The sequence below is a fragment of the Canis lupus genome, chromosome 5 (assembly GCF_048164855.1).
Source record: "Canis lupus baileyi chromosome 5, mCanLup2.hap1, whole genome shotgun sequence".
Taxonomy (NCBI): Eukaryota; Metazoa; Chordata; class Mammalia; order Carnivora; family Canidae; genus Canis; species Canis lupus.
Genome location: NC_132842.1, coordinates 56,607,436 through 56,621,849, shown reverse-complemented (window position 1 = coordinate 56,621,849; position 14,414 = coordinate 56,607,436). Strand labels below are relative to the sequence as shown.

The 14,414-nt window shown below is 35.8% G+C and overlaps 1 protein-coding gene across 7 annotated transcripts in view; it reads right to left on the bottom strand.

The window, feature by feature from the left end:
* FCHO2 (FCH and mu domain containing endocytic adaptor 2) overlaps window positions 1-14,414 on the bottom strand; it is a 121,113-nt gene that overhangs the window by 65,733 nt on the left and 40,966 nt on the right. For all 7 annotated transcript variants that reach the window (XM_072826774.1, XM_072826777.1, XM_072826775.1 and 4 more), the window contains 3 exons: window positions 10,141-10,245; window positions 6,219-6,317; window positions 4,891-4,987 (listed from right to left, as the gene is read on the bottom strand). In XM_072826774.1, the coding sequence (XP_072682875.1) occupies window positions 4,891-4,987; window positions 6,219-6,317; window positions 10,141-10,245 (301 nt within the window). The remainder of the gene's footprint in view (window positions 1-4,890; window positions 4,988-6,218; window positions 6,318-10,140; window positions 10,246-14,414) is intronic.

Below are 14,414 nucleotides of genomic sequence, written 5' to 3'. Positions count from 1 at the left end.
ACTCAAATTCCAGAAGAGCCAGGCAGTACTTAAAAAATAATGACAAGAAGAGTATGGAGGTTCCTCAAAAACTTAAGAACAAAACTACCATATGATCCAGCAACTCCTCTTGTAGCTATTTATCATTCTCTCAAAAAGATATGTACACTCCCATGTTCACTGCAGCCTTATAAGCCACATAAGCATCCACTGACTGGGTAAAGGAAATGTGCTGTGAGTATACAATGGAATATCATGCAGCCATTAAAAAAAGAAAGAGATCCTGACATTTGCAACAATATGAATGGATCTTGAAGACATTATGCTAAGTGAATTAAGTCAGAAAAAGACAAATACTGTATGATCTCACTTCTATGTGGAATCTAAAGAAAACCAAACTCAAAGATAGTCAAGAGACTGGTTGTTATCAAGAGTGGGGTTGGGGGGGGTGAGGGGTGGTGAGATGGTTAAAGATGGTCAAAAGGTACAAACTTCTATTATGAGATAAGTCAGTCCTGGAGATAGAATATACAGCATGGTGACTATAGTTTATAATACTGTACTCAAAAGCTAAGAAACTAATTCTTAAAAGTTCTCATCACAAGAAAAAAAAACTGTAACCATGTAGGCCCAAGTACCCAAACTTACTTTGGTAATCATTTCTCATATGCATACATCAAATCATTACGTTGTACATCTAAAACACAACACTATATGTCAATGATATCCTAATTTTTAAAAGATTTTTATTATCTATCCCTTTATTTGAAGAGAGTGCACGCACACACGTGTTCACGAGTGGAGAGAGGGGCAGAGGGAGAGGGACAAGGATACTCTAAGTGGAGCCCAATACGAGGCTCAATCTCACAACCCTGAGATCACGACCCAAGCCGAAACCAAGAGTTAGACACTTAACTGACCTAGCCACACAGGTACCCCATCTTATTCTTTAAAAAGTAATGACAAAAAAGCCACTTCATATAATAAGTTGTATAAAATAGTCTCAATGAATAGGAAAAAAAGTTTTAATGCTCTCAAAGTGTTTGATTTACACAAGAAAATTGGACATAAAATTAGAGGTGGTAGCTTTGAACAGATAACTAACGAAAAATAGATTTTAAGATATACCAATTTTTTAACGAACTGGGCCTCTTGTTTTATTTTTAAAATATAAATCCCAAAGGACAAAAATTAGTTTAAGAAGGAATTCATCCACCAGAGGGGGCCCTTACAAAACAGGAGAAATAAAATGTTAACAGCAATCAGCAGTATATACAATTAAAGGTTAGACTACATTTCACAAAACAAAATCCTTTAAGTCTGTGAATTCCATTATATAATCAAATGCAAAATTTTGATTATATTACTTTTACAAGAAACACAAAATTTTCATCACTGAAATAGGCCCCCAGACTCATCTGTTCAGGTGCCCATAAGCCAAACAAACACGGAGCTATAACTCATTACCCACCACAAGCCAACTAGAGAAGTAATATTCTACCTCCTCCACTCTGGCACCATTCTTTCTTTTTAAAGTTAGTTCTAGGACCACTTTTTTTGGAAATCAGTCATTTATACTCACAGTGTCAACAGTCACCCTAGAACAGTCACCTGATTCTGGATTTAGTGATTATTCTAGGAAAGCCCATGTCATCACCACTCCTGGCCTCTGTCCTACAGCTTACCATTTAGCTACAGGGATTTTCTACATGTCACAGTTTATCTTGAGGCCAGTAAGTTTAAATTTATAAAGAAACAATATCTATCAGTAGCTGCCCATTAATCAGAAATGTATTACTTTTTTAACATAACACTTATTAAATACTCAATAAATGTTAAATTATCTCATATAACCCTCATAATAACTCCACGAAGCAAATACTATTATTATCCCCACTCTACAGATAAAGGTAATGAAGCTTAAAAATTTCACAGCTAGTAAATAACACTACGAACTATAGGGCTAAGTATTACAACAGATAAGAAAATAACTTAAATTTTTTTTAAAGATTTTATTTATTTTAGAGAGAGAGCTTGAGCCCGGGCTAAGGGAGGGGCAGAAGGAGAAGCAGAAAATCCCAAGCAAACTCCATGCTGAGCATGGAGCTGGACATGGGGCTCAATCCCAGGCCCCATGAGATCACAAGCCTAGGCGAAATCACCAGCTGGACACTCAACCGAGTTGGCACCACCCAGGCACCCCTAAAATAACTGAAATTTTTATCGAGCTAATCACATACAGCTGTAAAGAAAAAAATACAGGGAGATTCCTTGTACATTTTGCCCAACTTCCTGATATGATAACATTTTGCAAAACTACAATATAATGTCACAAACAGGATACCGATAATAATATAATCTGCAGATCTTGTTTAGTGTTGTAAGTCACTTTTTCCATACGTCCTTGCTTTTATTGATCAACCCTTCTAACTACTCTATATAAAATCTGTATTTGTTCTCCAACTGTTTTCATCTCTCTTAACTGGTCTTCACTTATAATTTAATCTTTTTTTGAGAAAGAGACAGCAAGTGCAGGGGGTGAGGGACAGAGGGGGTAAAAAGAGAATCCTAAGCAGGCTCCACGCCCAGCAAGAAGTCCAACATGGAGCTTGCTCTCATGACCCTGAGACCATGACCTGAGCCAAAATGAAGAGTCAGACGTTTAACCAACTGCACACTGCCCAGGCACCCCATAATTTAATCTCTTTACAGGGTATTTTAGGGTTTCATACTTTTCTGTAGTTACATATCTCATTCTCTTGATATATGTAAACTTACTCAGTTCTATTCTAATTTCTCCAAAGCATAGGCCCTGGGGTCAAGAACCCTGGCATTTTACTATCTGCTCTGCCATCTACTACCTTAGGCCAATCATTTAACCTCTCACCATTTCCCTCATCTTTATTATGAGAGTAACAGTACCTATTTCAAACAGTTGCTGAAGATCAAAGTTTGCCTGCAAAATGGTTGGCACAGTACATGGCAGAGAGTGTCTCACTAAACTTTAACCAGAATTACTATTCCTCACCAAGACTCTTCGAATAGCAAATCCATCCACTGCAACCTCTCTAACATTCTAACTTTACTATTATACGTCCATTTGTTCATTCACTCAACAAAAATGTACTCTTTACACATAAACAGATGAATCAAATACAGAACTTTCCTTCATATCTGCACAATTATTAAAATCTAAGGTAGACAGCACTAATAATAAAGGAGAAAAAAAAAGTTAAAGTTCTCTGGCACTTTCAATGGAGGAAGTAGCAAATGACCCAGGTATTTAAGAGTTTATGTGCGTAACAAATAAACGGGAAGAGACATGAGGCAGAAATGAAGTACAATACAGCATTTCCTAGAATAAGAACATAAGGGCACCCAAGGTACCCCAGGGTAAAGGGGGCAGGTATAGGAAATAGTAAGCAGTTCCAGTCGGCGACAGTGAGGGTAAGACTAAAGACTAGTCAGAGACTGAGAAGCTTTAAATCCAAATCCAGAGCCTAATCATTCTGTCTATAATGAGAAGTCAAAGATTTATGAGTACTGCAATGATAAGTTCACAACTGTATACTCAAAATATGAATGTGCTGTAACATGTAAAATAGGTTAGAGAAGTGCCAATACTCAGAAACCTACCGCTGCAATTGATCAGGTAGGTAGAGAAAGCATGAAAAGAAGATCTGAAGGGAAAAATACATAAGTGAACCAATGATCTGAAAGTCAATAAAATCTGAAAAGAAAAAGTGAAGATTTAGGTTACAAGTCTTAGTTCTGGGAACTGCACTAAAGAAAAATGGCTCCCCAACTTCCCAAAAATCACTTACCCATTTTCCTGAATTTCAAATTTTTATTTGAATTGGATATTTTAATTTCTTTACTAGACTGAATTATTTTTACCTGTAGAATGAAACAAGTATCTTACAAGAATATGGTATAGTAACCAATATACAAAATCAAGAAATCTGGAAGACTCTATGCTGAGCAGGGCAAAAGAATAGGCTACTTAGTATATGTGATATATCATAATATGCTTATTAAACGTAAGATTCAGAATATTGTCATTGTTTGTTCATAAAACAGGAACCAGGATTCCTATATATCTCCAGTGTCTCAAACACCATCTGAAATACTTTTTAGCATGCAACAAATATATTTGTTGAATACATATGTCAATACGAAAATTTAAAAAGTTGTTAAGTTTTATGAAAGGTTCTCTGTTGGCCTCAATGCTCTGAGGGCTCAATATTCTCTCCCACTTTTCCTTCTGTTCATAGTGAATATAGATAAATGAATGTAGATAATGATACTGCAATCACGTTGTATGGTGATAGATAGTAGCTATACTTCTGGTGAGCATAGCATAACCCTTAGAAAGATGAATCACCATGATACACATGTGAAACTAATGTAACATTGTGTCAGTGTGTCCATATACTCAAAAAATTTCTTAGAGCTCCACATAGGGCTCTGTGCTGGGCATGGAGCCTACTTAGGATTCTCTCTTCCTCTCCCTCTGTCCCCACCCCAATCCCCCACCCCTGCTTGTGTGAGCTCTCCCTCTCTTTAAAAATAAAAAAATTTTAAAATTAAAAAAAAAAAATTTCTTAAAAATTTAAAAATAAAAATAAAAATAAACTGCACTTTTGTTAACTCTTTGAAAAATGTAAATAAGCAACATATTAATTTACTAAAGGTTATAACTACTTTAATATTAAATTATTAACCACTAAAGGCCAAAATAAAAATATTAATTTAACATATTATCAGATACAAAGTAAATGATATTTGATATTTTACACAGATTTTTACATATCTCCCAGGCTCCATTTTGCAGTTTGGGAATTTAAAAGCAAATATATTTGTTGCTGGATGAGAAATTTGTATACATTTCCTGACAGTTTATCATCTTACCAGGTCTTTCCTTCCCAGTGCCTTTTGACTCAGCAAATTTCTGTATTAAGCTTTCAACTGTAGTATTAGCCATGTTATTTATAAATTCTTCATGGACCTATTAAAATGAAATAAAGATATTTTTTCTTTTTCCATTAAAAATTCTTACTATATTTCAGACATAACTTGGACAAAGCAATTAAAATTTGTTACACCAAAATATGTGGCTTTGACCCAAAACCTTTGAGAACTTTCATTTACCTAACATGCTGTTACTCTGTGGGTACCAACCACTGTTTTACATGAAGATACAGCCCCTCAGCCTTAGAAGTCAAGGCAGTTTCCTGTCCTCATCTTTGAATGTTTTAGACACATAATTCTTATATAAATTAAAACTTACACAGATCTCTAACAATCTTTGGATCCTTAATAATAAAAAACAATAGACCTCATCTTTCTCTACTCTATCTCAATGCACTCCAATTGTCATAATTAAACTGCTTTTAGGGACGCCTGGGGGGCTCAGCAGTTGAGCATCTGCCTTTGGCTCAGGGCGGGATCGAGTCCCATGTCGGGTTCCCTGCGTGGAGCCTGCTTCTCCCTCTGCCTATGTCTCTGCCTCTGTGTCTCTTATGAATAAATAAATAAAATCTTAATAAACAAACTGCTTTTATATTTTTTGGGGAAAAATGTTTTCTTAAAGGTTTTTTTTTTTTTAAGTAATTTCTATACCCAATGTGGGGCTTGAACTCTAAATGCCAAGATCAAGAATCACATGTTCCACCAACTAAGCCTGCCATGAATTCCTATTTTTGGAAATTTCTAAGCACAAGTTCTTTTCTTCTCTCAATTTTTTTAAACATTTTATTTATTTATTTGAGAGAGTGAGCAAGCACAAGCAGGGAGGAACAAAGGGAGAGAGAGAAGCAGATTCCCCGCCAAGTGGGGAGCCCAATACGGGACTCAATCCCAGGACTCTAAGATCATAACCTGAGCCGAAATTAGACACTTAACTGACCGAGCCACCCAGGCTCCCCTCTAAGCACAAGTTCTATAACTTACTGCTGTTCTAAATTATAAAACAGCAAAAAAAATTTTTAAATATTAAAAAATTGATGAACTTCAGAATTTTAAAGTAAAAGGAATGAGCTATGGTTACTTTTTAACAACTGGTTTGAATTATCATCCTTGGTGGCCAATCAAAACACTCAGTTTATTTTATACTTAATACATGTAAATATATATTCTTTATCTGAAATAATCCGGTATCATATGGAGTTCTGGATTTTTAAAAAGTCATAAATCAACATAAAATTTTCATGAATCAGTTCAACAAAAGAAAAACTTACCTGGCCTATTTGCAAATGAATTTCCTTTATAGCATTTGACAAGGATTCTATAATTTCCTTTATGTGAATGAGATGGGCTTCTTCAATATCTTGAAACTTCTGGATAACAAAAATGAAAAGTTACATATATACATAAAAGAAATACACTCTGAAATCAAAACTTTTTTATTATTATGTATTTTTTTTTAGGTAATCTCTACAACCAACATGGGACTTAAACTCGACCTTGAGATCAAGAGCCACATCCTCTACCAACTGGGCCAGAGAGGTGTCCCTGCAATCAAAAGACCTTTTAAATCATTTCAATACATCTAACCAAATTTAGTGAGTTAACATTATTATGTAATGTTTAATAATACTTCTAGACAAATGGGTCCAGTAAAAATACTGAAATGTTTAACTTTGTATTATGTTAACTTTTTGTTATGCCATTTTTTAGGCATATATGAACTTGTTCAGAGTTTGAAAACGCCATATATTAAAATCTATAATCACATTCAGAAAATTGGAACGAGACCCAAATGAGAAGTGTCACAAAAATTAAGGTAGAAGTGTTTCAAATTGAAGAGCAATTAGTTGACAGAGCAGAAACTACTGTTTACTTCTGAAGACTTTATAATCTAGCCCGAGGACTCTCAAAGTGTCTTTCTAATCCTTGAAATGTTAATACATACACAGCCTTCAAAAGAGGTAATCTATGGTCAAAGAAATGAGGAAATGCCTGTAAACTCGATCTCAGCAGTTCTCAACCTAAGGTGGGGATATATCCAATCACTTAGAAAATGTTTTCAAACTATAGAACACAAAGATCCTCTACTATTCCCTGGAGATGGGAGTGGAAAAAGATGAGAATGTTGTTTGTAAAATTCCCAGGTCATTCTGGTATTTATTCTCCAAGAAGAAAACCACTGTTGAGTTGGCTTCCAATAAACAAAATAAGAACCCTGAGAAATACTGAAATAAAACATGTTTCATTTTGCTTAACCCAGTATTTTCCAAATTTCTTTGATCATGAAACCCTTTTTGTTTTTCTTCTTCTCTAAGTACCTATTAATATTTCACACAACAATGATATTCCTCAAAACAGGATTTGGGAAATGCTGAATTAGCTATTTTCAAACAAAATACATTTGTCATTTCAACTGCACAAACCTGATTACCCATGTTTTTCCCCAAATTAAATCAGTCCTAAGGAATAAGCCTAAATGCCTTGTTATCTTTTCTGGCTAGTTTATCAAAATTAATTTCCTTCACCTCATATTTAATATACAATTTTCTTCAACACTGAGTTACATGATCAGAAAATCACTAAGCTAAAAGATTATATTCATATTTATGCAAAGGGTCTGAACTTTTTTAAAACAATCAAAAATGGTGAAATTATGGTTTTGGCAATAATGCAACAATGGTCCAAAAACTTAAATCAATTTTATTCAAGAGAAATAGTGGAGTTAAAATGTCTTGTCTTGACAAATTTTTTTTAATTTATTTTTTATTGGTGTTCAGTTTACTAACATACAGAATAACCCCCAGTGCCCGTCACCCATTCACTCCCACCCCCCGCCCTTCTCCCCTTCTACCACCCCTAGTTCGTTTCCCAGAGTTAGCAGTCTTTACGTTCTGTCTCCCTTTCTGATATTTCCCGCACATTTCTTCTCCCTTCCCTTATATTCCCTTTCACTATTATTTATATTCCCCAAATGAATGAGAACATATGTTTGTCCTTCTCCGACTGACTTACTTCACTCAGCATAATACCCTCCAGTTGACAAATTTTTTTTGTAAATTTATTTTTTATTGGTGTTCAATTTGCCAACATATAGAATAACACCCAGTGCTCATACCATCAAGTGCCCCCCTCAGTGCCCGTCACCCAATCACCCCCACCCCCTGCCCACCTCCCCTTCCCCCACCCCTAGTTCATTTCCCAGAGTTAGGAGTCTCTCATGTTCTGTCTCCCTCCCTGATATTTCCCATTCATTTTTTCTCCTTTCCCCTTTATTCCCTGTCATTATTTTTTATATTCCCCAAATGAATGAGACCATATAATGTTTGTCTTTCTCCAATTGACTTATTTCACTCAGCATAATACCCTCCAGTTCCATCCACGTCGAAGCAAATGGTGGGTAGACAATTTTTTTTTTTTAAGATTTTATTTACTTACTCAAAGAGGGCATGTGAGAGAATACACACACACACACACACACACTAGCACTGTATACTATCACCTTTACTTAAAAGCAGCATGGTTATACAACTGCTCAAATATATTAATATTCCCATCTTGGAAGTAGCAGGATAAACAAAATGTCAATTTGGAAAAAAGGAAAAATAATGAGAGAAAGATGAGTGCTGAAAATTCCTTCAGAACACTTTGATGAGGGATGCTTGGGTGGCTCAGTGGTTGAGCATCTGCCTTCAGCTCAGGTCGTGATCTCGGGGTCCTGGGATAGAGTCTCACATCGGGCTCCCCGCATGGAGCCTGCTTCTCCCTCTACCTGGGTCTCTGCCTCTCTCTCTGTCTCTCTCATGAATAAATAAATAAAATCTTTTTAAAAAAGAACACTTGGGATCCCTGGGTGGCGCAGCGGTTTAGCGCCTGCCTTTGGCCCAGGGCGCGATCCTGGAGACCAGGGATCGAATCCCACGTCGGGCTCCCGGTGCATGGAGCCTGCTTCTCCCTCTGCCTATGTCTCTGCCTCTCTCTCTCTCTCTCTCTGTGACTATCATAAATAAATAAAAATTTTTAAAAATTTTTTTAAAAAAGAACACTTTGATGAAATAATATAAATTAATGAAAAACTCTGACTCTAGTAAATTCTAATTTTTCCAAATTAAATGACTGAAGGACAAACATTTTCTGACAGTGTTTGCAACATGGCAAGTAAAGACGGATGCCATATATGCCTGCAAGGAAGCATGAAAGCCTTTTCATTTCTGAGATGTGAACGATTCACAGGAACACTCTAGAATCCAAAAAGGCAGATATATAAAGTCCTTCTTCAAACTTATTGAATGCCTACCATGTGCTGGGAGTTATTTTAAAAGTGCTGGGGAAATAATAAATCAATCCCTCTTATAACACAACTTATATTTTGGTGGAGGAAGACAGACAATAAAGAATTATGGGTAGAAGAACCACTGTGCTTTAGTACATTCAAATATAATGACTAAGAATAATATTCTAGGAAAAGGTTCCTTCACCAGCCTCAATACCAGAGTGAAGATGAAGGACAGTTACAGCCAAGCCATGATAAATAGGAACATAACAAATAAACCCCTACTATTGTAAGCCACTGAGATCTGGGGGTTTCTTTGTCACCTCAGCAAACCCAGCCTATTCTAACTGATACAGTGAATACAATTCATGGCATATTAGATGATAATAGGTGCTAAGGAAAAAAACAAGAAAAATGTGTAAGAAGGTGGGGGTAGAAGTTTTAGGCATGATCCATAAAAGACACCTATCTTAAACCTAGGCCTTTAAATAAGGCTCTAAAAACATTGAATGGGATATAAATTATCCCAAGTTTATGGAAGACAGACTTTATTATGTCTTCCCTAACTCAAATAGAAGTTCTATGAAGGCAGTTCTTGATTATTTGTTAATGGCTATATTCTTAGCAGTGCATCATTTTCAGTTTTCTTCTAAAGCAGAAGTCAATTTTAACAATTAGCTCTGTTCACCATCTATCAACATCCTCACTTTCCCCAATTCTCTTTAGTCCCTTATATTGTCAGTTATTGCATCTTGGTCCTCAATCTCCAAAATAAGATGTGTATCTTTAAAACAGCATCAATAAAACACAGATTGTGTATTTTAACATTTTTAATACTAAAAAATTATTTGATACAAGAATTATATTCTTTTTATCAGTAAAACAAATATCCTGTTTTAGATTTAAAGCTTAAAAATACCAACCTGAGCTGTTTCTGTCATCTTCTGTTCAAAATCAGCTTTTGCTAATGCATACTTCTCCACATAAAGTTTATAGGTATCTGTAGCTTTCTTAGATTTAACAGCTGCCTGTTGCAAAACAAAAACATTTTTTTAAAAAACAAAAACATTTTAAGTATATAATGATCTGTTTTCTTTCCTGATATAAGTTCACTTGAAATAACTACTTAAGTGCATTATAAGGGATGAGGCCCATGGGGAGTTCAATATGACATAAACTAACTTTAATATCCTTTTTAAAGTCTTCATTAGTAAGATTTTTTGTTATAGTCACAGAATAATGCAGAAACTAAATGTCAAGTCTCATTTCTGTCTGATGGAATGTGCTTTGAAAAGTTACTTGGTGTTACTAAGAATTCAATCAACAAAAATGTAATACCATCAAAATATGCTTGAAACTCCACACCTACAAGTCTTCCTTCCTCCTACAACATATACATGTTCCGTTTAATGTCTGACTAATAAATATAAAGGCAGCTCAAAAGTTGAGAAAATCATTTTCTTTGAAGTTTCTGTTTCCATATGCTCCAATAAACCTATAAATTTGTTTTTATTATTGCCTATTTTTTTCAAGATTACTATTACTTAAAAATTGTTATTGCCATGTTACAGCTCTAGTTTTATCAAAGTTACTTATTCAATTAAAACAATATATTAGGGGATCCCTGGGTGGCTCAGTGGTTTAGCGCCTGCCTTTGGGCCCAGGGTGTGATCCTGGAGTCCCGGGATCAAGTCCCGCATCAGGCTCCCTGTATGGAGCCTGCTTCTCCCTCTGCCTGTGTCTCTGCCTCCCTCTCTCTCTCTCTCTCTCTCTCTCATGAATAAATAAAATCTTTAAAAAAAGCGAAAAAAAACAATATATTAAATATTAGGCAGTGAGGATTCCTGGATGGCTCAGTAGTTTTGGCGCCTGCCTTCAGCCCAGGGCAGTGATCCTGGAGTCCTGGGATCGAGTGCCGCATCAGGCTCCCTGCATGGAGCCTGCTTCTCCCTCTGCCTATATCTTTCTCTCTCTCATGAATAAATAAAATTTTATAAATAAATAAATAAATAAATAAATAAATAAATAAATAAATAAATAAATAAATATTAGGCAGTGAGGAATATGAAAATAAATTATACAGGAATCTTTTCCTATTTTTACCTAGAAATCAGTAAAAAGCAACAAAGCCACAGAAGTAAAGATAAATTCTAAGGAAGACAGACATTCAGAAGAAAGATTACATGTAATGTGGAGGTTGAAGCAGACATAATGGTTATCAAGAAACTTGACTATTCTCAAAGGACTAATCAATTCTCAAAGGACTGACTGATCAATTCTCAAAGGACTGATCAATTTGGACATGGGAGGCTTGGGGGTAAAGAGTGCTGATGTAAATAAGAGTTTAAAGATTGAGGTGCCTGGGTGGCTCAGTTGGTTAAGCGTCTGCCTTTGGCTCAGGTCATAATCTCAGGGTTCTGGGATCAAGCCTCATCCCGTTCTGCGGAGAATCTGCTTCTCCCTTCTCTTCTGCCCTTCCCCCGTTTCGTGTGCTCCCTCTTTGTCTCAAATAAATAAAATCTTAAAAAAAAAAAAGAGTTTAAAGAAGATCAAAAAAGAGAAGATACAAATTTCAAGATACAAGTATCTCCATTTTCTTGATGAGTTAGTCTGCTAAGAGTGAAGAAGAGTAGGGTAGAGCTAGGAGTTTCACAGGAATGAAAAACATTTCAAGCCAGGTTGTAAAAGATACAACAGGTAACAGCTAGATGAATAAAAGTACTACTAAGAGCCAATGAGGGCTAAATAAAGCTGGAAAACATGAAAATTGTGGAGACCCAATCGGAAACAAAATAATTATCTCCAGGTATGTTCAGGAGTCTAAAAATAAGAATTAGAAATAGAAAGTTGGGTTTACCTGGAAGTTTGGGATTGGCAAGAGATGTAGACAGTCCTACTCTCTAAAAAGGTCCCTCTGAATGCTGCTTAAAATATAATGACATACAGTATATTAAACATATATGCTCCATGTTTTCCTGGAATTCTTTTTCTTAAAGCTTTTATTTATTTATTCATCACACGCACACACACACAGAGAGAGGCAGAGACACAGGCAGAGGGAGAACTAGGTTCCCCAGGAGGAGCCCAATGTGGGACTCAATCTTGGATTCCAGGATCATGACCTGAGCCAAAGGCAGACGCCCAACTGCTGAGCCACCCAAGGGTCCTTCCTGGCATTCTTAAGTAATACAGGATGCGACTTTATCTTGTAATGTAAAGAAAACTGGGTCTTGGAGCTTTAGCTTTACATAGTTCTCTCATTCTTAAAATGGGAAGAATACCACTTATTATTTAAAGCTTTAGCAGAGATGAAATGTAACTTAGGTAAAATGATTGGGACAGGATCTGTCATATAGTTAAATCTACAAAATAAATGGTATCTGCTATTACTATGGTTTCTAAAAGTAACACCATCAGGAAGATATATACTTGTATTTTGCTATTATATCTAAAGTTGTACTGAGTTCTCCATCACTAACGTAAGTGGTTAAAACATAATAATTTTGAAATTTACTCCTATGGATTTTTTTTAAACTCTTTTCCCATTGTTTCTGGCCTTTTGACATTATTTCTACTACTGTTAGTATACCTTCCTCTGATATCCTGGCCTTGTTCAAACACGTAACAATTACTAAGTAAATTCACAGGAAACCCAGATAACAAATATATAGATGTGAGGAAAAAAATTTAATGGTTTGGTTATTGGTTCCCTTTGGTTATCTGGGGTTTTTGGTTTTGTTTTTTTTTTAACACCAAGAGACTTCAGTTTCTTCTTCCAACTCCCTGTTATTTTCAGTCTGTGCAAGAATGATCAGCAACTCACAGTCCATGGAGTGATTTTCAATGACAGACCCTAGCAAAATAACATAGTCTCACTAGGAGCCCCTTCCTCTTTGCTTGGTCCTTATCCTAACACCCACTCTTTTTTTTACTGCTGCCCAATAATTTATATGTTAGCTATTTTTTTTTTAAGATTTTATTTATTTATTCATGAGAGACACAGAGCGAGCGAGCGAGAGAAAGAGAGAGAGAAAGAGAGAGAGACAGGCAGAGGGAGAAGCAGGCTCCATGCAGGGAGCCTGATGTGGGACTCGATCCTGGGTCTCCAGGATCATGCCCTGGGCTGAAGGCGGCACTAAACCGCCGAGCCACCCAGGGTGCCTATATGTTAGCTATTAATGAAGACTTGAGTTGTGTTCACTCCTAGAGATATTTGTAACTTGAAAAAATTTCATAAAAATGGAAAATTCTCCCCAAATAGAACTATAATGATTGTATCTATACTTTTTATTTTATTTTTTTTTAATTTATTTATGATAGTCACAGAGAGAGAGAGAGAGAGGCGCAGAGACACAGGCAGAGGGAGAAGCAGGCTCCATGCACCGGGAGCCCGATGTGGGATTCGATCCCGGGTCTCCAGGATCGCGCCCTGGGCCAAAGGCAGGCGCCAAACCGCTGCGCCACCCAAGGATCCCGTATCTATACTTTTTAAAGTAAATTATTTTATGAGATCTTCCCTGTATTCTTTTTACAGGTTCTGTGCAAAATAGGATACCTCCCTTGTGAACTTACCATTAAAACCTCTCTCTAAACTCTTGTTCTGCTCCCCAAAAAGAAGGAAACTTCATAAATACATTAGGGGAGAATATGTATTTTAGCCTGTAATAACCTTCATAACATCCAGCATATAATGACAAGCACATGGTAGGAATTAAAGCTTTCTACTTCATATAAATTATCACTTCATAATCCAGTGATCAGAAAAATACATGAATAAGACATTTAAAAAACCAAGAATCTAGTCTGTAGCCTATATTTAAAGTAAAATAAACTCTTAATTTTTATTATATTAACAAACAGGAAAAATTCAAATAACATTTTGCTAATGACTATTTTTCCAAGTAAACATATATGCTGTGTTGTAGACAATACAATGACAGTTTCTCACTCACAAGGAATTTACAATCTAATAGGAATTAACAGATAACTGCCTGGAGGGCCATTACTCATTTTAGAAGACCTATGATATATTTCTATAATGTAAACAAAGCAATTATTTTACATTTAACATTACATTACATTTTAAAGTTATGGGACTTCAAGAGATGCAAAGAAGTTTGGTTTTTTTTTTAATATTTTATTTATTTATTCATGAGACACACACACACAGAGGCAGACACACAGGCAGAGAGGGAAG